Source organism: Canis lupus, chromosome 23 (assembly GCF_048164855.1).
Source record: "Canis lupus baileyi chromosome 23, mCanLup2.hap1, whole genome shotgun sequence".
NCBI classification, from domain to species: Eukaryota; Metazoa; Chordata; class Mammalia; order Carnivora; family Canidae; genus Canis; species Canis lupus.
Genome location: NC_132860.1, coordinates 27,698,639 through 27,723,355, shown reverse-complemented (window position 1 = coordinate 27,723,355; position 24,717 = coordinate 27,698,639). Strand labels below are relative to the sequence as shown.

General features: G+C 42.3%; 1 protein-coding gene across 6 annotated transcripts in view; it reads left to right on the top strand.

Moving 5' to 3' along the window:
• The window catches only part of P4HA3 (prolyl 4-hydroxylase subunit alpha 3), a 41,723-nt gene extending 20,018 nt beyond the window's left edge, over positions 1 to 21,705 (top strand). For 3 of the 6 annotated variants that reach the window (XM_072794562.1, XM_072794557.1, XM_072794563.1), the window contains 9 exons: positions 658 to 709; positions 3,301 to 3,464; positions 3,725 to 3,901; positions 8,601 to 8,665; positions 10,044 to 10,203; positions 13,939 to 14,001; positions 18,607 to 18,675; positions 20,097 to 20,193; positions 21,012 to 21,705. In XM_072794562.1, coding sequence (XP_072650663.1) covers positions 658 to 709; positions 3,301 to 3,464; positions 3,725 to 3,901; positions 8,601 to 8,665; positions 10,044 to 10,203; positions 13,939 to 14,001; positions 18,607 to 18,675; positions 20,097 to 20,193; positions 21,012 to 21,082 — 918 coding nt within the window. In that variant the 3' untranslated portion in view covers positions 21,083 to 21,705. Of the gene's footprint in view, positions 1 to 657; positions 710 to 3,300; positions 3,465 to 3,724; positions 3,902 to 8,600; positions 8,666 to 10,043; positions 10,204 to 13,938; positions 14,002 to 16,187; positions 18,587 to 18,606; positions 18,676 to 20,096; positions 20,194 to 21,011 lie in introns of those variants that run through there. The other 3 variants (XM_072794559.1, XM_072794560.1, XM_072794561.1) reach the window with 3 other exon arrangements.
• Positions 21,706 to 24,717: the final 3,012 nt, after the last annotated feature.

Sequence of the window (24,717 nt, the reverse complement as noted above, 5' to 3'; positions counted from 1 at the left end):
GAAATACAATTATATCAGTTCTTCATCATTCCTTGGCACCCAGGGCAGGATGGTAGCCCACCCATACTGGGTTCTGTTCTCATTTGTCTGGAAAGCCCCTGTGTGCTTCTGACCACATGTAGTTCAAGGTCGAGTGATGGTGGCAGGGAGGTCATTACTGAGCAGTTGGAATGTTTCAGGGTTAGTTCTTCCTTTGTCTCCCTCCCGCTACCTTCGTAAACTCTAGGAAGGACTGAGCCTGGAAAACAAGGCTATATTTTTACTAGGGTTTTTATAGTTTCACGTTAAGTTTAATAATGAATTATACTGAAATAACAACACCCTGCAGTTTTGTGGTTTTGCATGCTTTAAGATTTGAGGGCACTTTAAGAAAGTTTATTTTCATTTATTTTTTTACCTTCCCTGGTAAGGGTGGGAATGAGTCATTTGTAAATGAGGACACTGAGGAGACCTGAGTTGCATTAGGGCTGCAAATCCTGAATTAGGACCGAGAACCTCTACATTTCTAGTCTGCTGCTCATTTCAATGAGTCTTATTCTCTACTGGTGGTAAGAGTATTTTATAGTTCTTTTTTTTTTTTTAATCCATTTAATGATTTGGTCAAAGGAGATATCCTCAGTGTAGTTAACTTTCCCTTTTCTTTCTTTTGTTTTCTAGGCCGGCAATGTTTCCTGCGCCCTCAGCCTCTCCCGAGAGTTTCTTCTCTATAGTACGTAATGACAGAAGATGAGCCACAGCTTTGACTTACTGGGAAATCCCTTCTGCTCCTGGCCTTTAATCTCTGCAGGGATAAGACAGCTATGTGTTTTTTTTTTTTTTTCTTCTAATTTTATAATCCAAGCCGCATTTCTAACTTTTGGATTGAATCTTACTTATCTATGTATCAGTGTATCGGGGGAAGTGTTTTGGTTTGTGGGATGATGCCAAGAAGGTATCAGCCTGTCCCTTTCCTCTTCCACGACCAGCTGGATATACATTAGTGCTGTCTCGGGGGGAACAAATCCAGGACTGGAAGTGAATAAAGTAGATGAGAGCTGTGTGTGCAAGAAGAGTGACTCCACAGGTATACTTATTTTGGCTGTTTCTACAGAGATACCAGTTCTTCCCTTTAAACCAGAGCTCACTTGGCTATCAAGCATCCTGCTCAGTGAATGCAGGGTTGAGCTTCGACCCTCCTCACACAGTGCGTCACCAGAATTCAATGGGAGGGAGACTTCCAAGCTTAGCTCTTTACTTGGATATTTTTACTTAAAATTTTGGTGGAAGCTGGCTTCCCAGATTTTCCTTTAATAAGATATTGAGATACTAAAGTAAATAAATAATCACTATTATATTTTAATATTTATAAAGTATTTCACATGACTTTATAATTGTATGTATTGCTTGCTTTTTTAAAATTTAAATTCAATTTGCCAACATATAGTATAACAACCCAGTGCTCATCCCAAGTGCCCGCCTTAATGCCCATCACCCAGTTACCCCATCCCCCCACCCACCCTCCTCCTCTTCTGCAACCGTTTGTTTGTTTCCCAGAGTCAGGAGTTTCTCATGGTTTGTCTTCCTCTCTAATTTTTCCCCACCCAGTTTCCCTCCTTTCCGTTATGGTTCTTCTATTTCTCATATTCCATATATGAGTATAACCATATGATGATTGCCCTTCTCTGATTGACTTATTTCACTCAGCATAATACCCTCCAGTCCCATCCACGGCGAAGCAAGTGGTGGGTATTTGTCCTTTTTGATGGCTAAGTAATATTCCTTTGTGTATATATATACCACATCTTCTTTATCCATTCATCTGTCAAAGGATATCATGGCTCCTTTCACAGTTTGGCTATTGTGGACATTGCTGCTATGAACATTGGGGTGCAGGTGTCCTGTCGTTTCACTACATCTGATTGCTTTTTTAATGAATCTATTTAATAACATTATTCCATTCTGATAGTTGGGCAAGCAGCATACAGAAGTAGCTATATGGTCTGGAAACATGCGGGCAATTACTCCGGGCAAAATGATAACCCAACTCTTCTTTATTTTTTATGCTTGCTCTTTTAAAATCTGCCCATCCCAGAGAACTCAAACTATGCAGTTCTAGGTGGAGAAGTAGGACACAGCAAATTGAGATTACCAGTTATATTTCTGGCTTTGCAGTCTTTTCACTGGGGTTTTGGGCTCATCATTTCCATTCTCCCAAACTTCATTTCTCCTCTTGTTAAAAAAAAAAAGGGTAACTTATGTCCTATCTTTCGCCAGAGTGGTCGTGGTGGTAGTTAGAAGCACACTGAGCTTCTTAGAGAAAGATGCATTGGGAGCATTAGAACAATTCAGCACGTCCTGAGAGGCACTGAAAATCATGCACAGAGACTAGCAGGCCATGGGTAGCTGCCAGCCCATGGGCGTCCAACAGCCAAAGTGGGCACCAGTTGGTGGGCACAAATAAGACATCAGACCCCTATGGGAACCCAAGCTAGAAACAAAATCTAGAACCAATTTGTCTCATACTGCTCTGTTCTGTATGTAGGCCAGTTAGGAATTTTGAAGGCTCTATTAGATTTGGGAATGGATTAGCTTTCACTGCTCCAGGGAAGAATAGATTGGGTCTGCCTGCTTTTCTTTTTCATGGCATTTTTGGGTTTCATTGTGAGTAGTTATTTAATGTCGCTTTTCTCTATTAGGCTCTAGACTCTGAGAGATTAGCCTCTAGCACAGTATCCAGTACATGGTAGATGTTCACTGAAGATTTTTTGAATGGGTAAATGAATGAGTGAATGAATGAAGGAAGGAATGAGTAAAGCTTTTTTCCCATTATGTAAAACTTACCATCATACTTTCCTACTGCCATCGTTACGATCCCTTGTTTGTTTGTTTTGTTTTGTTTTGTTTTTTTAAGATTTTATTTATTTCTTTACTCATGAGAGACACACAGAGAGAGAGAGAGGCAGAGGCATAGGCAGAGGTTGATCCTGGGACTTCAGGATCACACCCTAGGCCAAAGGCAAGTGCTAAATCATTGAGCCACCCAGGGATCCCCATGATCCCTGTTCTAATAGTGTTAAATACCACTTTCCTTCCCAAAGTCCTTTGTACCCTCAGATCTACTGGGCCTAACTCAATCTTTTTTTAATACCAGGTGCTTTTCTGAGAGTGAGGGCCTTATATCCTCCGGTGCATGGACACAGGAGCTTTTCAGGGTGTCCAGTTGCTGGTCATGTGTGACAGGGAAGCTTTAGGAAACCTTGGCAGCCCTCCCTGAAACCATTGCTTGTTAATCTGTATTATCCCTGCTCTGATTTCTTCTAGGTCCAGATAATAAGAGGATGGCCAGAAATGTGTTGAAATATGAAAAGCTTTTGGCTGAAAGCCCCAGTCAGGTGGTAGCTGAGGCTGTCATCCAGAGGCCCAACGTACCCCACCTGCAGACCAGAGACACCTATGAGGGGTTATGTCAGACTCTGGGATCCCAGGTAGGATTCCTCAGGGAAAGAGAAAGGGGGAACAAGCTAGAGAAACAGAAGGTAGAATTGGAATGATGTGAGGGGGGAAAGGCTGATGCATTAGAAAACAAAACAAAACAAAACAGCTTATTTGGATAGTATCAGAGTGACCACATTCTGAATCTCCTGCATGCCAGTTTTTTTTTTTTTTTTTTTTTGTGCCGTAATTCCCTACATTGGCTTCTGCTCGACCATTCACCTCTTATGCTGATTCTAGGCTTTCCTTCCAGCCTACTCACTACCAGATCCCTAGCCTTTACTGCTCCTATGAGACAAATTCAAGCCCCTACCTGCTGCTCCAGCCCGTCCGGAAGGAGGTCATCCACCTGGAACCCTATGTTGTTCTCTACCATGACTTTGTCAATGACGTGGAGGCTCAGAAAATTAGAGGGCTTGCAGAACCGTGGGTGAGTGTCCCTAAAGCCTGCCAAGAACTTCTGTTTGTGTCATCACATGCCTGGGGTTCAGGAATGTGAGAACAGGCAGCCTGAACAACTACACACTTTAGCAGGCCAGGAATTCAAAATGCCAACTGTTCCATCAAACAAATAAATGGTGAAAAAAATCACAGTAGTCGTTGCTTCTGGAAGGAGGGGATTCGCTGGGGAAGGCGACAAAGGCATTTTTCTGGGGTGTTGAAAATGTGCTCTCCATATCTTGTTAGGGACATGGAGTACACTGCTGTGTGCACTTGTTAAAATTCAGCAAGTGGTACACTTGAGATCTGCGCATATCATATATGTAAATTTAACCTAAAAAACATAAAAAAGCCCCCTCCCCTGCAATGTCAATCATTCCACATGATGGGTAGAAAAAAATTGTTTTTAAAGGGTGGAAAAAATGGACTAGGAGTGATTTCCTAGTGCAGATTTACAGAATTTCAGAGCGGAAAGATTATCTACTTTAACTAGATAATTTTGTTAAAGAGGAAACTGAAGCCCAGAGAGGGGAAGAGACTTGATGAAGGTCACATATGTAGCTAGAGCCGGACCTGGAACTTATTGGTACATTGATGGGTGCTCTGTTAGTCTGCCCTCTTGTATTAGCTAACTTAGGCTAAATTATGTCCAGCAACAAATAGCCCTCAAATCTCAGACACAGCTACAACAAAGATTTGTTTCTTACTTACATCAGTGTCTGCCTTAGGCTGGCTGCAGCTGTGAGGCAGAACTGTCTTCATTTTGAGAACCAGCCTGACAAAGCTGCCTACGTTTGGGACATTTCCAGTCCTGTAGACAGAGATGGCAAACTACGAGTTGGCTCTTAAAGCTTCTGCTCCTGTCCCTGTTTCATTGGCTAAGGCAAAGCATGAGGCCATCACCGCAGTCAACGGGAAGAGTGTGTCTAATCCTTCTGCTGGGAAGGGGCTTCCAGTTGTGATGCCAATGGGAGAGGACATTTATCCTCCCCCAGGAAGTGTGGCAACTATTTAGAAAAATAACACAGTTTACCTCTTTGTGATAAGCACATTGCCTCTTTAAATGGCTGTCTCAGAATTACTTATGTCATCATGACCTTGATGGTATGCTGCTCATCCACACCATGATTTGGTCACTTTCAACAGAACAGAGCCTGCTGTGGGCCAGACATTGTACCAGGGGTGGGACATTCACAGAGATTTACTATTGGCCCTTTCCCTTTAGGAGCTCATAGCATAATGGGGGAAAACAGACATTTGCACTACATTGTGATGGGCAACACTGTAATAGAGGTGTGTGCAGGGAGCCGTGCTGTGGTGGCATCAAAAAGTGAACCTTCCTGTGAGGGAGAAAAGGCAGATGGGTGAAGAGCAGATGGGAGGGAAAAACAGAAGTGGCTTCCCTGTGGATATGAAATTCATCAGAGCAACAAGGTGCCAAAGGGTATTGCAGGAAGATAAAACAATATGTGTAATGGCTCCACATATGGGGTGGAGGCTTGGTGGTTCAAGTGTGCAAGTGATGGGGTGGGAAGTGATCGGAGATGAGGTTAGATGTGAGACACCATCAGGAAGTGCTATAAATACCATGCTGGGGAGCTTGGATTTTATCCCACAGGGGGAGAGCTCTTGGACAGTTTAAACAGGAGATTGGCATTATCAGGCCTGTAAGTTTTAAGGAAGATTCTGACAGCACACATGGATTGGAGGGATTAGAGAAGCAATAATCATCTCATCCAGAAACCCCTCCAATGAAGTCTGGAATCTTTGTGCATTTTTTTTTTTTTAAGATTTTCTTTATTTACTCATGAGAGACACAGAGAGAGAGAGAGGCAGAGACACAGGCAGAGGGAAAAGCAGGCTCCTTGCAGGGAACCTGATGTGGGACTCCATCCCCAGACCCCAGGATCACGCCCTGGACTGAAGGTGGCGCTAAACCGCTGAGCCACCAGGGCTGCCCCTCTTTGTGCAATTTTTGAGAGCATTAAGCTCCACTGGTCAATTGGACAAAGTATCTTCAATAGCTTTGGCGTCTCAGTGAGCCAGTGATAATATTTGGCCAACAACTACTTTTTCCTTAGAACAACTCTGTTGTCGTGGTAGCAGGACAGGGAGCCCACCCGGCAGTCCTTCACGGCCAGGTCATCTACTTGGCATGCAAAGACTTTGCCACTCTCTCTCTTCCAGAAGCTGATGTAGAGACGCTGATCCCTGTCTGGTCTTCAGCTCTGCCAGGAATAAGCCTCAGCTTTTAGGGTGGGGCTGCTGCATGGAACCTAAATTCAAACAAGCCACTGAAGCCTCTCCTGAGGCTTGAATTTAATTCATCAGCTTCCCATTCACAAACACTGCCCTGTTGCCACTTCTCCCTCTATCCACATCCTACCCATTCTTGAAGACTCCGTTGAAGCCACATGCCTCCCTTTGCCTACTAGCCCTATCACTTTGGGCCACTTTCATGGGTTCTTTCAGTAGGAACATTTTTTTTCAGAGCACTTTTTGGAGCCACGTATAATAACCTCTCTCTTATTTGAACTCATTTTCTGAAAGCTTTTGTCACCAGTTGTCTGGTACTTAATTTTTTTCATTTATTCTGCGATTTTTGTGTTGTCTAGTATCACTAGCTGGTTCAAGGGTTAGCATCCTGTCTCCTCAATTAGACTATAATCTAGGAGGGATCATATGCCATGCTTCTTGAAATGCCTAGCCCTGTATTATACCCATTATTGCCAGAGTAACTGTTAAAAGATTGCATCTGACCACATCAAGCCCTTGTTTAAACTCTTTAATGGGTCACTTTAATGTTATGAAGCTCCTTGGCCTGCTGCTGGCCCCTCCACAGTGTGTGCCCCTGCACTTGACACCCCAGCCACGCTAAATAACTTGCATCTGCATGAACGGGACATGCTCCCCCTGACCTCTGTGGATACTCTTCCCTCTGTGTACACCCTTCTCTCTGCCTAATCACTCTCTCCTTGGCCTCTTTTCACCTGTATGATTCCAGTTGTCTCTTGGGTATCCTGAGAAGCCTTCCTGTCCCTCATAAGGGACTAGATGCTCCTTCTTAATATTTTCTTAGTGCCCTGTGCTTGTCCATGATGGTCCCATTGCAGGACTTATATCTGCTCCGTATGTTGAATTTCCAGTCCCTAGTATGGTGCTCAGCACAGAGAACAGCCAATAAATATTTGTCTCCAAAAGCGAATGACTTGCTGGTGTACAACAAATAATTGTTAAAGGAATTAAATGCAAGGTGGTTCCTTAATGGGGAAGGGACTGGAATGGAGATTCCCTAGGATTTGATGTTACCCCAGAAGGCATAAGGCAGCAACTCCTCTAAGAGTCTCTCCTCTCTACTCTAGAAGGGGCTCAGGGGAGGATGCTGGGTGAAGGACTAGAGAGAGGCATTTTCAGTCACTAATTTCAGGATAGGCTGAAAGGAACTCCCAAGAAGGTATTGCTCACATGCCCCATTTTATAGCTGGGGAAATGGGTTCAAGGAAACAGAGACGGAAATTTCCAAAGTTGTCTACCTGGTTTAGTAGCAGGAATGATAATACTATAGAAGCCTCCAAGAAAGAGAATTTGTGTAGTTCATTGCTCCGTGCTCTGCTCTGACTGCATGTGAAATGCCAGGGCTGGGTCATTAAGCATAGGACTCTGGTTCATTCATTCATTCATTCGTTCCTTTCACCAGTATTGACCACCTACCTACTCCCTGCTAAGCCTTCTCTGGACTCTAGGGACACAGCACTGACAAAAGACTGGCCCTCATAGAGCGGACATTCTGACAGATGCAGAAGTAGACACATCCTTTTGTAAATCTTTCTCTTTCCATCCCCAGTACAGTGCTTTTGCAGTTGGAAGCCACTTTATTTAAAAATAACTTAAAATTTATATCTAGACATTCAGAACAAAATAGAAACATTTAGTTAAATTAGTGACCTTGAGCCTGTTTGGGGTTTCCCCCCCTCCCCCCACATAATCAAGGCGGCTGCAGCAAAACAGATTTTGATTTTTTGTAAGGAAGGGCTTTGTTGGGCAGCCCAGGTGGCACAGCGGTTTAGCGCCGCCTTCAGCCCAGGGCCTGATCCTGGAGACCCAGGATTGAGTCCCACGTCGGGCTCCCTGCATGGAGCCTGCTTCTCCCTCTGCCGCTCATGCTCGCTCTCTCTCTGTGTCTCTCATTAATGAATAAATAAAATCTAAAAAAAAAAAAAAAAAAAAGGCTTTGTTGGAATTGTTTAGGGGAGCAGGCTACCTCTGAGGATAGAGTTTCCTCATTGGAGGTGTTCATTTAATATGACAAACACTAAGTGCTTCCCACAGGCCAGATCCTGTGCCACTAGGATACAAAGATAGTGAGAAACAACCCTTATTCTGACAGTATTCACAATCTCAGAGGCAAAAGGGTATCACTCTATTTCAGTTCAACAAACTTTTATTGAGTGCTTACTGTCTACCAGACATGACCCTAAAGGTTATTTTGAACTCAGATTTTTTGGTCACTTATATTTTGTTTTTGAGATCGAGGGCTGTCACTAAATTAGTAGCATGTGCAAAATATTTTAAATTAGGGAGGAACTGGCAATTGTTAGGTTTACATTGAAGAGAGGGGCATGTCTATGAAAACAGAGTCCTTCCCTTCACATCATAACTTGTATTTTCTCTTACATCTACCATATCAGCTACAGAGATCTGTGGTGGCATCAGGGGAGAAGCAGTTGCCAGTGGAGTATCGCATCAGCAAAAGGTAAGAGGGGTCCTTCCTTGCCAGGGACTCCGGTCATACTTGCTGCCCACCCTTGGGCAGGTGGTATAGCTGACTGACGGATGATCAGCAACGGCCACCCAGAAATGCTGCTAGTGAACCCTTAGTTCATGTTTATATCCCTACATTCTTGCTGAGAGGGAGAAATTTCTACTCCTCTTACCCAAGGGCCTTTCACAGGTTGTTACAGGCTCTCAGGACTTACTAGGAGGCCCTTAGGGAAAGACTTGACAAAGTTTCTATGCTGGAAACCAGAAAATAAGTGTGTAGATGTCCTCCTAACCAGGATTGCTTTTCCAGAGAATTCAGTCCTGTTCCCATTTGGAGTTTGACTTTATGAGGTTCCATTCCTGTCTCCTGACTCATATTCAAAGCATGACTTGCCAACATTCAGGCAAGAAGGGTGGTGGCCAGAATCTCTGGACCTGATGGCTTCTAGAGAGGCAGATTCAGCTGAGAGAGCCCAGCTTTCTCCTCTCCCCTCAACCCCTGCCCTCACCCACCTGCAGCCCTTGATTTGTACTGTAAAGACAGGACTTATGATCAGTAAGAGGATGATCCCCATCGGAGCCATGGGAGACAGTGACAACCTTGGGGAGAGGCCAGAACTCAGATGAGTGGATAGTTTGTTGTCTGGGAAGTAAAGTGAATAGTGAAAGCTTTGATTTGGAATCATTTGGCTTAACTTCTTTGGTCTGGTATATTTAGGGACCTTTCATACTAGGAACTATTCTCTAAACTTCGGAAGGTCTATATGGCCTTACTTCATTGCTTTTCTAACCTTTCTGACATTGTAGTGTCAAAGAGAAAATTTGACCTTCTACTTAGATTCATTGCTTTTAAGGGAGTAGGTGTATTCTCTTTACTTTTCAGGTAAAGAATTTGAGCCCCTCACTGCCTCTTTTTTCCCTGCCATAACTCTGCACCCCTTCAAATTTTGGTTCTGTCTTCACAACTTCACTGGAGCTTGTCCTTTAAAGGTCTCCAGTGAACTTAGTCACCAAATCACCTTCCTGCCCACCAACCTTCACTGACTATTTACCACCCACAAAGATCAGTTTTATGACCATGGCATCCTTGGGTTTTTATAGCGTGTCCTGAACTTACTTCTCCAGCCTTGTCTCCCATCACTTCTTTCATAGACCAAATGCTCCCACATGTGTACATACTGTGTATTGTTACACCTCTGTGTCTGCTTATGCTGTGTCTTTAGGCTTCCTTCCTTCCTTCCTTCCTTCCTTCCTTCCTTCCTTCCTTCCTTCCTTCCTTCCTTCCTTCCAGCAATTGATACAACTCATCCATTTAGACACAGTCATACTGGCATCAGATCATTGATGCTACAACTTGTGGTGTGTTTTAGTGCCTGGCTGAAGGACACGGTTGACCCTCTGCTGGTGACCCTTGACCACCGCATTGGTGCTCTTACAGGCCTTGATGTCCAGCCGCCCTACGCAGAGTATCTCCAGGTGGTGAATTACGGAATTGGTGGTCACTATGAGCCTCACTTTGACCATGCTACGGTAACTACAGGGTCAATGATCAATCTCCTGGGTTAGGGAACCAGGTATTATTTATTTCTCTGAGGCAGAGCCTTTATAATGCTCTCAGGGAATACCAAGTGAAATCTTAGAACGAAGCCTCTTGTTCCAGGAAGGTCTGAAAGCCTTGGTTTCAAGCTGAGTGCTGCTGACTCATTTCTTTTTGGGCCACCATTCCCCTTTCCAAAATTTGCTAGTGGGGAGAAGAATGTGGCCTGTCATGGTGTCTTCTGTCTCATTTCTCTCTGGGATTTCTCAGTGAAGATTGTCATTTTCCTTTTCTCATGATCTAAACTGCCCATCTTTGCTGATGTGTATTCAGCAAAATTTTTTTTTTTTAGATTTCATTTATTTATTCATGAGAGACACACAGAGAGAGGCAGAGACACAGGTAGAGGGAGAAGCAGGCTCCACACAGGTATCCTGATATGGGACTTGATCCTGGGACCCAGGATCATGCCCTGAGCTGAAGGCAGACACTCAACTGCTGAGCCATCCAGGCATTCCTTAGCAAATAATATTTGAGGATAAAAGATTTCCCCAGAGTTGATCTATAGATCCAACCCAACTTTATCAAAATTATAAGAAGCTTATTTTTATAGAAATTAATAAGCTGGGGGATCCCTGGGTGGCTCAGTGGTTTAGCGCCTGCCTTTAGCCCAGGGTGCGATCTTAGTAGTCCCGGGATCGAGTCCCGCGTCGGGCTCCCGGCATGGAGCCTGCTTCTCCCTCTGCCTGTGTCTCTACCTCTCTCTCTCTTTATGTCTATCGTGAATAAATAAATAAAATCTTAAAAAGAAAAGAAATTAATAAGCTGATCCTAAAATATATACAGAAATACAAAGACTCAGGACAGCCAAAATTTTGAAAAAGAACAAAGTTGGAGGATACACACTACTTGATATCAAAATGTAATATAGAGCTACAGTAATCAGAGCTGTGTGGTCTTGATAGAAGGATAGACACATAGGTCAGTGGAACAGAACAAAGTCCAGAAATAAACTCACACATTTATTACGGTCATTTGATTTTTGACAAAGGTGCCAAGGAAATTCAATTAGGAAAAGATACTCTTTTCAACAAACAGTGGTGGGACAATTGTATATCTACTTGCAAAACAACAACTTTAGACCCTTACCTCACATCATATACAAAAATTAACACAGCACAATCCATAAAATAAAAATGATAAAATTGGATTTCATCAAAATTAAAATCATTTGCCTTTCAAAAACACCATTAGAAAATGAAGACAAAAAAAAAAAAAAAAAAAAAGAAAATGAAGACAAGCCACTTACTAGGAGAACATTTGCAAATCCTGTATCTGACCAAGGACTTGTATTCAAAATATATAAAAAAACTTTTTATTCAATAATAAGACAACTCAGGGGCCCCTGGGTGGCTCAGTTGGTTAAATGTCTGACTTCAGCTCAAGTAGTGATCTCAGAGTTCTAGGATTGAGCCTGGGTAGTTGGCTCTGCACTTAGCAGGGAGTCTGCTTGTCCCTCTCCCTTTGCCCCTCCCCCTGCTTGAGCTCTCTCTCTCACATAAATAGATAAAATCTTTTTTTAAAAAAATATTTTTTATCTATAGATCTATCTATCTATCAATCAAGTAGGCTCTACGCCCAATGTGTGGCTTGATTTCACAAGCTCGAGATCAAGCATTGTGTGCCTTATCTACTGAGCCAGCCAGGCACCCCATAACTCAATTTTTAAAAATGAGTTTATTTGAATTACTATTTTGAATAATGAAATAGGGGCACCTGGGTGGCTCAGTGGTTGAGCATCTGCCTTTGGCTTAAGTGATCCCAAGCCCTGGAATTGAGTCCCACATCAGGCTCCTCACAGGAAGCCTGCTTCTCCCTCTGCCTATGTCTCTGCCTCTCTTTCTGTGTCTCTCATGAATAAATAAAATCTTTTTAAAAATATTAAAAAAAAGAATGAAATATATTATTTAAATGGGTACTTCACCAAATAAGATAAATGAATGGGTAATAAGCACATGAAAACATGCTCAATGTCATTAGGGAAACAGAAATTAAAACCACGAGATAGTACCATATTTCTATTACAGTGGCTAAAATAAAAAAGATCATATCAAGTGTTGATGGAGATGTAGAAGAACCCAAACTTTCAGGCATTGCTAATTGAGAATGTGAAATGGTACAGCCACTTTGGAAAATAACTTGGCAGTTTCTTTTTTTTTTTTAAGATTTTATTCATCTGAGAGAGAGAGAGCATGAGTGGGGTGGAGTTGCAGAGGGAAAGGGAGAAGCAGACTCCCCACTGAGCAGGGAGCCTGACAGGCTCAGTCCCAGGACCCTGAGATCAGGACCTGAGCCAAAGGCAGAAGCTTAACCAACTGAGCCACCTAGGGGCTCCTGTTTGGAAGGTTCTTAAAAAGTTAAATATACACCTACATATGATGCAGCCATTTCACTCCTAAGTATTTTACCCAAGAGAAAAAGAAATATATATCCATATAAACACTTATAACAGATTTATTGGTAATAGCTAAGAATTATAAACAACCCAAGTGCTCATCAATAGGTGAATGGATAAACAAAATTTTCTTTATCTACACAATGGAATACTACTCAGCAATAAAAAGGAATGAACTACTATTAATACATCCAGCAATACAGATGAACCATTACAACTCTATGCTAAGTCAGAGAAGCCAAACAAAAAAAGACTACATATTTTATGATTCTGTTTATATGAAACTTCTAGAAAAGGCAAGACTATAGAGACAGGAAGCACATCAGTGGTTGTCCAGGGTTGAGGGTAGGATAGCAACTGACCACAGACTGACATGAGGAAACTTTTTAAGCTGAGGCAAGTGTTCTAAAATTGGATTGTGGGAGCGCTGCACAACTGTTAAAATTTACTAAAACTCACTGAAAAATACTCTTACAGTGGGTGAGTTTTATGATATGAAAATTATGTAAATTATGTCTCAGTTAAAATGTTCTGTGACAAAGGTAGGTCTCTTTAGCAAGTAATTGGGAACTCCAGTCTTATGACTTGGTGTTCCTATAGAATAATTATCTATAATAGTGTATCTACTAATTTCTTTATTTCACTGAACCTGAAATTAACTTCATATAGATAGTACTTTCACTACTGACAAGCAATTGTTTGATTAGTAAGTTGACTCTCGAACACGGGCCAACCCCTTACACAGTCAAGAATCTGTATATAACTTTTTTTTTTTTTTTTCTGTATATAACTTTTGACTCCCCAAAATCTTAACTACTGATAGCCTACTGTTGACTAGAAGCCTTACCAATAACATAAAGTTGATTAACATATTTTGTTTGATATATGTTTTATATACTGTAATTTTACAATAAAGCTAGAGGAAAAAGTTATTATTTTTTTTGAGGAAAAAGTTATTAAGAAAATTATAAGGAAAACACATTTACAGTACTTATTGAAAAAAATCTGCATACTAGTGGACCTGCACAGTTCAAACTCATATTGCTCAAGGATCAACTGTATACAGTTCACTTAAATGAGTATCTAATAAATTAGTAAAAGAAAAAAAAATAACTGAGTACCTGTCAGCAAGGGTAGACACCCAACTAGGTATGGCTCAGGGCTATATCCCATCTGCAACATGCCTATTTTTTTCCCTATATTATGTTGGAATCCTGACTGTCACTTTGGTGCCATATGCATAAAATAATGATATGTTCTATTTTTGTTTCAGTCACCAACCAGCCCACTGTATAGAATGAAGTCTGGGAACCGAGTTGCAACATTTATGATCTATGTGAGTCTTGCTTTGGAAGGACCAGGGCTTATTTAATGACATTATTTAATGATTTAATAAAAGCAGTATTTTATTTTATGCTTTTATTTTATGGTTTTCAAAGCAATATCAGACACTGATTTTATCTGATACAGCTCAAAAATCTGAGACTTTTGTGACTTTCAGACAGCATCTTTTTTAGGCACTATAGGAGATAAAGAAATGAGTCAAGAGTTCTCTTTTGCCCACAGAGAGCTTCCAGCACATAGACTTAAATATGTTATCGTAGGCAGTGATTAGGATGGGAAGTAGGAGAAACCTGGGACCTGACCTACACAGGAAGAGGATGGGAGAGAGTCTCTCTTTGAGGCCCCATTGACTAGTTAGTGTTGGAAAGCACGGACCCATAGACAAGGTTGTGGAGCCATGAGGGGAAAGAGGAAAGAGAAATGAGACAGCTAAGATTACAGGAGAGAATAGAGAGGTCTACTGAGAAATTCAGTAAATGTTGCTGTCTTTTTTTTTTTTTTTTTAAGATTTTATTTAGTTATTCATAGAGACACAGAGAGAGAGGCAGAGACACAGGCAGAGGGAGAAGCAGGCTCCATGCAGAGAGCCTGACATGGGACTCGATCCAGGGTATCCAGGATCACGCCCTGGGCTGCAGGCGGCGCTAAACCGCTGTGCCACCGGGGCTACCCCAATGTTGCTGTCTTATATGTCATGAAAACTCTCTTTCCTATCTTCCCATATAATCTGCTGGAAAATCTGCATGATACCCCCTTAAATAAATTGGCTTCCTCTCCTAATTTCTGACCTGACTCTAGGAATTGAACCTAGTAGCTATTTTTTTAAAAGATTTTTTATTTATTCGACAGAGAGAGAGAGCAAGCATAAGCAGGGGGAGTAGCAGAGGGAGGGAGAAGCAGACTCCCCACTGAGCAGAAAGCCCACATGGGGCTCTATCCCAGGATCCTGGGATCACAACCCAGGCAGAAGGTAGATGCTTAACAGACTGAGCCACCCAGGTGCCCTGAACCTAGTGGCTATTATCTCACCTAACCCCTTCCCTGCAGATCATGTGGGTTTACTTCATTCTCTATGGACCAGTCATATTTCAGTCATCTGTCACTTAAATTGTAAGAGGAGTATTACTGTTAACTGAAGGGATAAACATGTTAATAGAAGAGCTCTACATAACATCCAAAGTTGAAGTGCTGGTTTCAGGCTCATTAGAATAGCACACCACCCACCCAACCTCTGCCCCCTCCAGCATTCCCTCTTTTCTCACTGCTGTGTTGTCTCCACAGTGTAGCCAAGAAAAGACAACCAGAGACCACATTTTTTTTTTAATTTTTTTAAAATATTTTATTTATTTATGATAGGCACACAGTGAGAGAGAGAGAGGCAGAGACATAGGCAGAGGGAGAAGCAGGCTCCATGCACCGGAAGCCCGATGTGGGATTCGATCCCGGGTCTCCAGGATCACGCCCTGGGCCAAAGGCAGGTGTCAAACCGCTGCGCCACCCAGGGATCCCATAGAGACCACATTTTTTACAAAAGATTTTATTTATTCATTTGACAGAGAGAGAGATCGAGAGAGCACAAGCAGGGGAAGCAGGAGAGGGAGAAGCAGGCTCCCCACTAAGCAGGGAGTCCTATGCAGGGCTCCATCCTAGGACCTGGGATCATGACCTGAGCCAAAGGCAGTTGCTTAATCAACTGAGCCTCCCAGGCATCCCCAGAGACCACACTTTATGATCTGTAATGTTGGTGATTCCATCGTAGTTCTTCACATGGTTTTATATTTCCTGCAAAACCAGAAGGCTCCCACTTCCAGAGTCTGGCCTCTAGTGGTCATTCTGAGTGTTCTGATCAGCCATAGAGGCATGTCAGCTCTTCAGGCAGGGAGCATGTTTTACATCAGCATCTGGTTGCATCTCTGGTTGATGACTCGAGATGGCATGGGAAGTCACAGGCAGTGAAGAATATTGGTATCAACCAAAGAATAGGACATCTGAGGGCCAGTGTCTCTCTGTTCTGTACCTTCCTAATATCTCCTACCGCTGGTTCCCTGGTTACCGAGGCCCAGTTACTATGATAAGGGTAGCGTGGATACAAGAGCCCTGCAATTTTATTTTATTTTATTTTTTATTTTATTTTATTTTTTTTTTAATTTTTTTTAATTTTTTATTTATTTATGATAGGCACACAGTGAGAGAGAGAGGCAGAGACACAGGCAGAGGGAGAAGCAGGCTCCATGCACCGGGAGCCTGACGTGGGACTCGATCCCAGGTCTCCAGGATCGCGCCCTGGGCCAAAGGCAGGCGCTAAACTGCTGCGCCACCCAGGGATCCCGAGCCCTGCAATTTTAAATGGCAGAATGCAAGTGTGTGTATGTAAGTAAGTGTGAGTGAGTAAGTGTAGAGAGGGGTGAGTATATACACATGTGTGCATGTACATTTAAGTTATAAGCATTTGTGACAGTGGAATGGGATGCACTTAAAGTTAGTTGGCCTAATTCCAGTTCTGCCACTTAATATGTGGCCTCAGCACAAATCACATCAATTCTTGAACTTGTTTTCTTGTCCTGTGCCTCCTCATAGGGTTGTCAGGAGGATCTGATAAGATAATGTAAGGGGATGTCACTTTGTAAAGTTTTATCCAATAGGTTTCAATCACTGCATCCCACAAGCAGGTATAGGACCTCTTAAAGGGGCACTGGCATCGTGGTACCTAGTAAGTGCTAGGTTATCCCAATTCTTTCATCTTCAGGTTGGGGTAAAAACGGTTATAAATGTTTCTAATAACAAACATTAAGGTTTATGGAGAATCTGAGAGTAATATTGTAGGGAAAAAATAGTCTATAAGATATGTAGAGGACTGAGCTGAAATCAAATTAGTAATTTTTTGTTCCACCTGGAGATAAGATCAGTCCCAGTACAAAACAGTAGAATGTTTACTTCCACTCCACTCATCTTACAGTCCTACTCAGGATCTTCAGAACACACAGGTCATATTCTCCTTTCAATTTGTTTGTTAAGTCATTCCTTCTCCCCATACTCCAAAACCACAGGTAAAGGAACACAGGAAAGTGCAGGTTCTCCCTGTATATCTTTCTTATACCCATAGCTGCTGACAACAGGGTTTAGAACAGAATTATCCTGTTAGTTACTTGAACACAGGAGCAAATTGTTGCTCTCATTGACTTTCCCAAGGGGCTACAGGGGGAGCCAAGAAATGCCAAAAAGTCACCACCGCCATTTCTAGGTTCTGAATCATCATGTCAATTCAGTTTCTTCTAACAAGTGCCAATGTCCTAACTCCTAATAAGTGAATGTGGTGAGATCCACATAGGTGAATGTGGTGAGATCCACAAATGCTCTGATACACAGGGTGAGGTAAGACTGGCACTGTCATGTTGCACTGTTGGTGAGAAAATAATTTAGCAGTTTGTATCAAAAATACTCAATGTACGCATACACTCTTGACTCAATAATGGTCCAGACTCATTCTTATGAGAACTGTGTAAAATGAAAAAATGATTTTACTCATTAAGAGTTGCTTATAATAGTAAATATTTGGAAATAACCTGAATGTTCAAGGGTATAGCATAAAGATTGTGAGCAGGAACTCTAGTTAGCAGTCGCTCATTTCAAATCAGGCTTAGTCACTAGAGTGATGTGACCTTTTGTAAAGTACTTAATCTCTCTGAGACTCAGTTTCCTCATCTGTAAAATATGAATTATAACAATAACAATTCTGACTTATAGGATTGTTGTGAGGAATAAGTGAGATAATGTGTCTGTAAGGATTAAGTATGATGTCTAGCATATAGTGAGTGCTGAATAAATAAATGCCAGTTACTAGTATGTAAGTTAGTATGTAAACAGTGCCTTTTTTCTTGATGATTAAGTAATATTTGTATTTTCCTGGATTTAAAATTTTTTAATATATTTTTTGACAATAAAAAAACTTCATATTAAGAAAACACATCTACAACTCTACAATATACCAGTGGTGAAACTCTGAAGCTGAGGTTATCTAGAGTAGGATGAGTGGTCTGGGAAACATGCCAAAGCTGCAATCAGAGGTTCCTACAACTACCAACTTTGAAAACTAGTTGTAATAAAAACAGTGTTTTGTAAGCCATGATCCATTAGTGGGCTGTGAAATTAATTTAGTGGATGTGGTCAGCATTTAAGAAATCTGAACTAGAACAGAATAAAATAAAATGGAAAAAAACAAAGAGTATCTCATGTAGTAAGAATGTTTTATGAAACTTTTATTTTGGGGGTATATGTCTTGGGTTGTGATATAAACTAGATTTCTTCCTGAGGGTCTCAAACTTTGAATCTACTTATTGTAGCCCTCAATAAGGATGTTAGCTGGAAGGATAAAGAAAGGGGGTTTCCTAAAGGCTGTCCTTGTATGGCACTGCAGACAAACACTGATATGCTAGGGAGTAGCCTCCCTTAATTCCTACATTGGGGGGTTATCTTTCAATAAGTATTTTGAAACTGGGAAACACAGTTAAGAATTCTATGTAGAAATGACATCAGATGTCAAGTAAGGTAGAGTTGGGTAGTCAGGGGCTATTTCAACACTGGCTCTTTGGCATTGTAGCTGAGCTCTGTGGAAGCTGGAGGAGCCACTGCCTTCATCTATGCCAACTTTAGCGTGCCTGTGGTCAAGGTGAGTGGAGGTCTGGTCCCAGCACATGGTGGTAATAAGAATGCAGAACTAATACCTGAGCTTCCGTGCTGTCTGTGCTTGCAAGCTTATTCCTGGGAGGAGGGATGAAATAAATATCTTTTCATTCCTCTCTGTGATTTCTCAAAATCAAAGATAATTCCTTAATTTGGATGACCACATGTTACTTGTGCCTCTATTTTTAAATTTTATTTTAAATTTAAAATTTATTTTAAATTTATGACTATTTATATTACAAGTAGATGATTACATGTCTGCCTTCTCTATTACAATAGAACTCCTCAAAGGTAAGAACTCTATTTTAGTGATCATTGGATCTTCCAGAACAACAGGTCCCCTTAGTCATTCATTCAGTAAACATTCAGGGCTGAAAGCACTGAGGGTACAGAGGAAAACTCATAGTCCTTGTCCTCCAAGAGCTCGCAGAGAAGTTAACAGGCAGTGACAACATACTGAAATAAGAGCTATGAGATTAGGTGAGGCACAGAGGAGGGCCATGTGGTAAAAGGATTCATTCTCCTCTAGTTTCAGATCAGTAAAGCTCCCTCACAGCCTTTACCTAATTTGGGAATGAAATGAAGATATATAAATAACATCATGCCTATAAAACACTTAGCACAGTGCCAGGTAGATCTTAAGTGTTGCCTAAGTAAATGCAGGAATCTTTGAGTACTCAGGGGACTGTTGTCTCTTTGAGACTTGGGAATGTGTACGCTTGTCAGTGTATCCTAGAAAGCTCTTCATTACATTAGGCTTTGACTATTTCTAATAGCCAAGGTTAACCTAAGTCTATAGGGATTGTATAGGGGGGAACAAAAAACCTGTGCATAGGGCAAAAAAGGACACACCAGGATTTGAAGTAAAAAACACTTGGGTTTGAGTCTCGAGTTTGTTCCTTCTTAGTTGCGTTACTCACAGCTCCAAAGCCTCAACTTCCCTGCTGGTAAATTGGGGAGTATGATAAAGCCTGCTTCCTGGGGGTATTATTAGTAAGTGCCTGAGGAAGGTTAAGCATCTGAATTAAGTTCTTCCTTGTATAAGGAATTTTTTGTTCCACTTTATGGTTTTTGCTGAGTGCCTCTCCTCGGTGATCCAATGACAGCACGTGTTCACCTTCCTCCTGGCACTTGCCACACTGTCTTGTCCTGCTCGGTTTTTAGGTCTGTCTCTCCTATAAGACTGTGGGCTTCTGAGAGCAGAATTGGCCCTCAATAAATGCTGCATGTATGAATGAATGGGAGAATGGCAACTTATACCATTTTGTGCATGCCTTGCCCCCAATCTGCATGGACGGTTTTCATGTTTAACGATGTGCATGTGTTTGTCCTTAGTCATTGTCATGTACTTCCGAAGGACTGAAATTCTGGGCTGACTCTCTCTGGGGTGGGCCATTTTGTTTTTAGAATGCAGCTCTGTTTTGGTGGAATCTGCATAGGAGTGGTGAAGGGGATGGTGACACACTTCATGCTGGCTGTCCTGTCCTGGTGGGAGATAAGTGGGGTAAGGCCTGCCTTTTGAAGCATCAGAATGGGTGAGGGGTTCAGAGGAAAGTGAAACAGGGGGTAGATGGAAAATAGTATAGCTCTGTAATTCCAAAAGCTTCATTATAGTGCCACCTTATACTGAGATGATCAGATTGTAGGTTAGTTGGCCCCAACAGATTGGAAGCCTTAAAGGGCAGAGATCCTCTCACAGAGCAGATGTCAGTGAAAGCTTATTGACCTGGTCAGATAGGCCTTGATTCCTGAGCGCAGCTGACGAGGAAAACGGTCATAAGTTCCAGTCATCTAAGCCAAGGAAAGAACCATTAAGCCATCCTGTGTCCCATCTAGTGCCTCCCCATGAAGAGATGGTCAAACAAGGAAGAAACAAATAGATAAATAAGCAGCAGATGTATTCATGTCATATTTAGGCCCAAAAGCACTTAGATCTGAAGACAAAAAAAGTAGATGAGAGATGCTCCTGCTGAGATCGACATTACCAAGAGAAGCCATCCCTTATTTTTCATTGCACCAGGGGGAGGGTGGACTTTAAGGAAATACATGAATGAAGAGTGAGTGACCTTAGTACCTAAGGTTTAAAGATTAGTCTATAGTAGACAGGACCTATCAGAGACTCTTTCTAGGGGACAGAGTCTTCTTTGCTATTTATCTTTGCTAATAGCAACATCTTGTAGTCTGTAGCAGGGCTGAGACTAGGGTGAGGCAAAGGAGTTGCCCAGGATACAGAGTGTAAGTGACTTTTGCGTGATCCTGTGGGTGAGCGTTGCTGCTGTCTGCTCTGTTGAGACTGTTTTCTTCTTCCCTGTTCTCTCCCAGTGGCCAACAAGTGGATACATGAGTATGGACAGGAATTTCGCAGACCCTGTAGCTCAAGGCCTGAAGACTAAGGTGTCGGCAGAGAGAAGCTGGTAGAGTCCTGTGGCTTTCCAGAGAAGCCAGAAGCCAAAGGCTAGCCTAGGAGAGGAGAAAGAAGAGCTACCTTCTGGAAGAGGGCCTTGTCAGCATTGCTTGTTCCTTGTAAAAGGAAGTGGTCTATACCAGGGAACACCTGAGATTTTACATTGTTTCACCTCAAACCATCAGAGTAGAATGGATGGGCAATACACAGAAAGGAGCAAGAAGGCCAGAGGGAGAAGTTTCTGGGGCTGACACTCTATGATAGAAACAGGATATAATCAACAGTCCCTGGGGTTTGGTCATTGGGGTTTTTGCCACTTTGAGCCACTACCACAGAGACCCAAAAGTGACAATAAGGATAACTGTAGGCGAGGGGTAGCCTAACTCCCATGGCTTTTTGCCTTTCTCCTCAATGACTTGTCCTGAAGACTGAGCAGGGACTATCTCTGTAAAAGGAGTGTACCTCATATGATTTTTTTTTCAAGCAGGATGAAACTTTTTTTTATTATTTTTTTAATACAGCCATTAAAAAATGTTTACAAGTCATTTTTCACAATCAAGAATATTCTTACATTATAACATTGAATAAAAAACATATATATGTAAAATTGTATTTATAATTGTATTTATAATCTCAACTTGGCTCACCTCCCACGATTCCTCTTTCAGTACTTTCCAGTCACATGACATTCTTTCTATTCCTAAAATCACTATGCTCATTGCCATTAGCATTGTCCCCACTTCAGGTCTTTGCATTTGCTCCTTCCTCAAATTACCCTCATGGCCAAGCTCTTCCCATCATCGCACTCTGGCCTCACTAGAGAACTAACTCTTCCCTGACCATCCAACCCGCCAGCCATTTTCTTTCATGTTAACTGATTTTTATTTTCTTCAATAACACGTTTATCAAATTGAAATTATTCTAGTCATTTAATTGTAGTCAGTTGTCATCCCTGCAGGGTGAGAGCTTAAAGGGCCTCACTGTACTTTGTACGTGCTTCTATGATAGTCCCTCGTTGCACTGAATTTCAATATTTGTTTATTTGCCTGGCTGTGTGCACTAGACTCTGCACTCCTTCTTCCTCTTGGTATCCCCAAAAGAAGATCTAGTTCAAATAAGCAGGCATTGAGCAAATATTTTTGGTTAAATGAATAAAAAGGCATCTTTTGAGCTGTGCTTTGGAGGCCTGGTAGAATTTTTTATAGGTAGAGTCTCATGAGAAGTATTTCCCAGCAGAAGGACCAGCATGAGCTAAGGCTGTATTGATAAGTGACTGTAATGTTTGAGCACTTGTGCAGAGCACATTCCAGGCAACTTGGCTCAGGTTCCTCAACAGGGGAGGGACTGTGGGTCTCGCTTACAAAGAAGGCACACAGTTAAGAACAGGGTAGTTGATGCTGGGTTGCCTCTGCCCTGTCCCTGCACCATGCACTTCAGGATTTCTGCTTCCCAGAGCTTGTGGCCCCTAAGGAAAGGGTTCTGATGTGATATTCAGCTTCCCATAGGGCCTCAATGAGCACCTGGTCACATCTTCAGTATTTCTGCTGAGTGTGCCAAGATTCTGGAAATCCTCTTACTAAATCACTAAATTTCATCATGTAGAGGAGAGGGAATTTTACCTCTATCCATCTGTATTTTTAGCTGAGACCTCTGTAATAAGAGGAAAACAGAAGTTTATGAACATGTATTCCTCATGTATACATGGGAGACACTGAGGGAAAAATTACTAACTTCCCTAGGTGGCTTAGAATTCAGGATTAAGCATCTTAATAGGGAAAAGGGAGGGGGAGATGTAGGCCTCTTAGGGGAGATTTTTAGGAAAGATGAATGGGCCCTTAGAAGAATAGATGAGAGGTATGATAGTTTGTGACAAAATCTGTCTGGGTGTGGTGTCCACTTCTCGTCTCTCCTGTGATGAGTCAATCTTTCCCAGTTGCAGAAACTCCTAGGGAGGAGGTTTATGACAACTGACTTCCTTTTGGAGGATCTGTCTTTAGGCAGATAAGAGTTTAGAGAAAGCTGCTCCCTGCATTTGCTGTTTTTCAAGTGCCTACAGCTCAAAATAATTAATGTGCCAGAGCAGCATATTTGGGGGTGGCATGGTCTGCTACCCTCAGTCACATACTGAGGCTTCAGAGGACTGGACCTGAAACAGAAAGCTACTGTCTACGAGCAACACAGCTCCCCTTCTTTACAGCTGCAGGGATCAGAACTGGGCCTTCTCAAAACTGCAGCGTCAGTCTCAGCTAGTAACAGCAATGGTGAACTGGGTGAGTTTTTTGTTCGATGGACACTGTTCTAAGGGCTTATATGTATCAATGACTTAATGTTCATCCCAACCCTATGAGGTCAATACAGTATTATGCCTGTTTTACAGATATGGAGGCAGAGGCGCAGTTAAGTAACTTGCCCATGTCCCACTGTCTGGCTCCAAACCTTGTGCTTCGAATCACTACTTTTGCAAAGTCTGGCATGTGGCAATTCTCACACATCCTGATCAGGTGACTGAGGCCTAAGAACTGTCTGGCAATAAATGCTTACTGAGCATTTCCCAGGGGCAGGTCTAGGCCGAGGCATGCTATTGGGGTGCTGAGAGGTACAGGATTCAGTCTCTAAAGCTGATGGCCAGTAGGGAGATGAGACAAATGCATCTAGTATTAAATGTAAGTTAAGCAAAACGTGAAAAGGTTGCGTGCAGTAAGAGATGAATTATTGAGTGCGGCAGTCTAGAATTGGTGGGCCCTATTGTGGCTTGGGGTAGCCTTGTTTGTTTATCCATTATCCAAGGAGAGTATCCAAATTACATTTAGCCAACAGTGCCAGTCCTTGCAGGCCCCAGGAATGGAGAGGAGAGTTAAGATGCTGACCCTGTTCAGATCCTTAAATCACTGTAACAAAGTGTAGCCACAAGTGGAAACAGGAACACAGCACTGAGAAGCCCCTCAGAGGCTTCATGGAAAGGAGAGACTGACCAAGCAAGTCTTGAAGATGCTGAGGGTGTGGAGAGGCTTGGAGGCAGGGCTGTGCAAACAGGACTGCCTGTCCTTAGAGCTATGAGTCCCACCTTACTTTTGGTCAGTATGTCAGTTTTCAAAATACTTTTAGCATTTTTCTTGAATCTCACCGACCCAGGGAGGAAAGGAGAGCAGGCCTTATGGAAAGCACAGTCTGGGATGGTTAGTGGCTTGCCTGGGGTTACAGTAGAGCTTGGCCTGAGGCCTGGTCTGTCTGTTTCACCCGTGTTCTTTCCATTCAATGGTTAGCAAATGTTATACTGTTGTACCACAACTGGAGAGTGGAAAGGCCTTACTCTTGTATATTTGCACCAGTCTCTGTGCCCTCAGAAACTCTGACTAGTCCTACTACAGAGTGGTAGGCTTTGGAGCCCCAACAGTGCTGAGTGGGTGGGTAGCTAATTCTAGATAGGACTGACTGTGGTTTGGGGCGCTGCTTGTTTATAATTTTGTTTCTTTCTTTTTTGCACTGTTCTTCAGCCTTTTTTCTAACAGCCTTGTCCAACTGAGCTGTTGCAGATCACTCAAGTCTCATTCCAGGGAATATTCTCTTAAGTAAATGACTAACATCATTACAACTAGTGGCCACATACAGGCCATGCACTGGAGG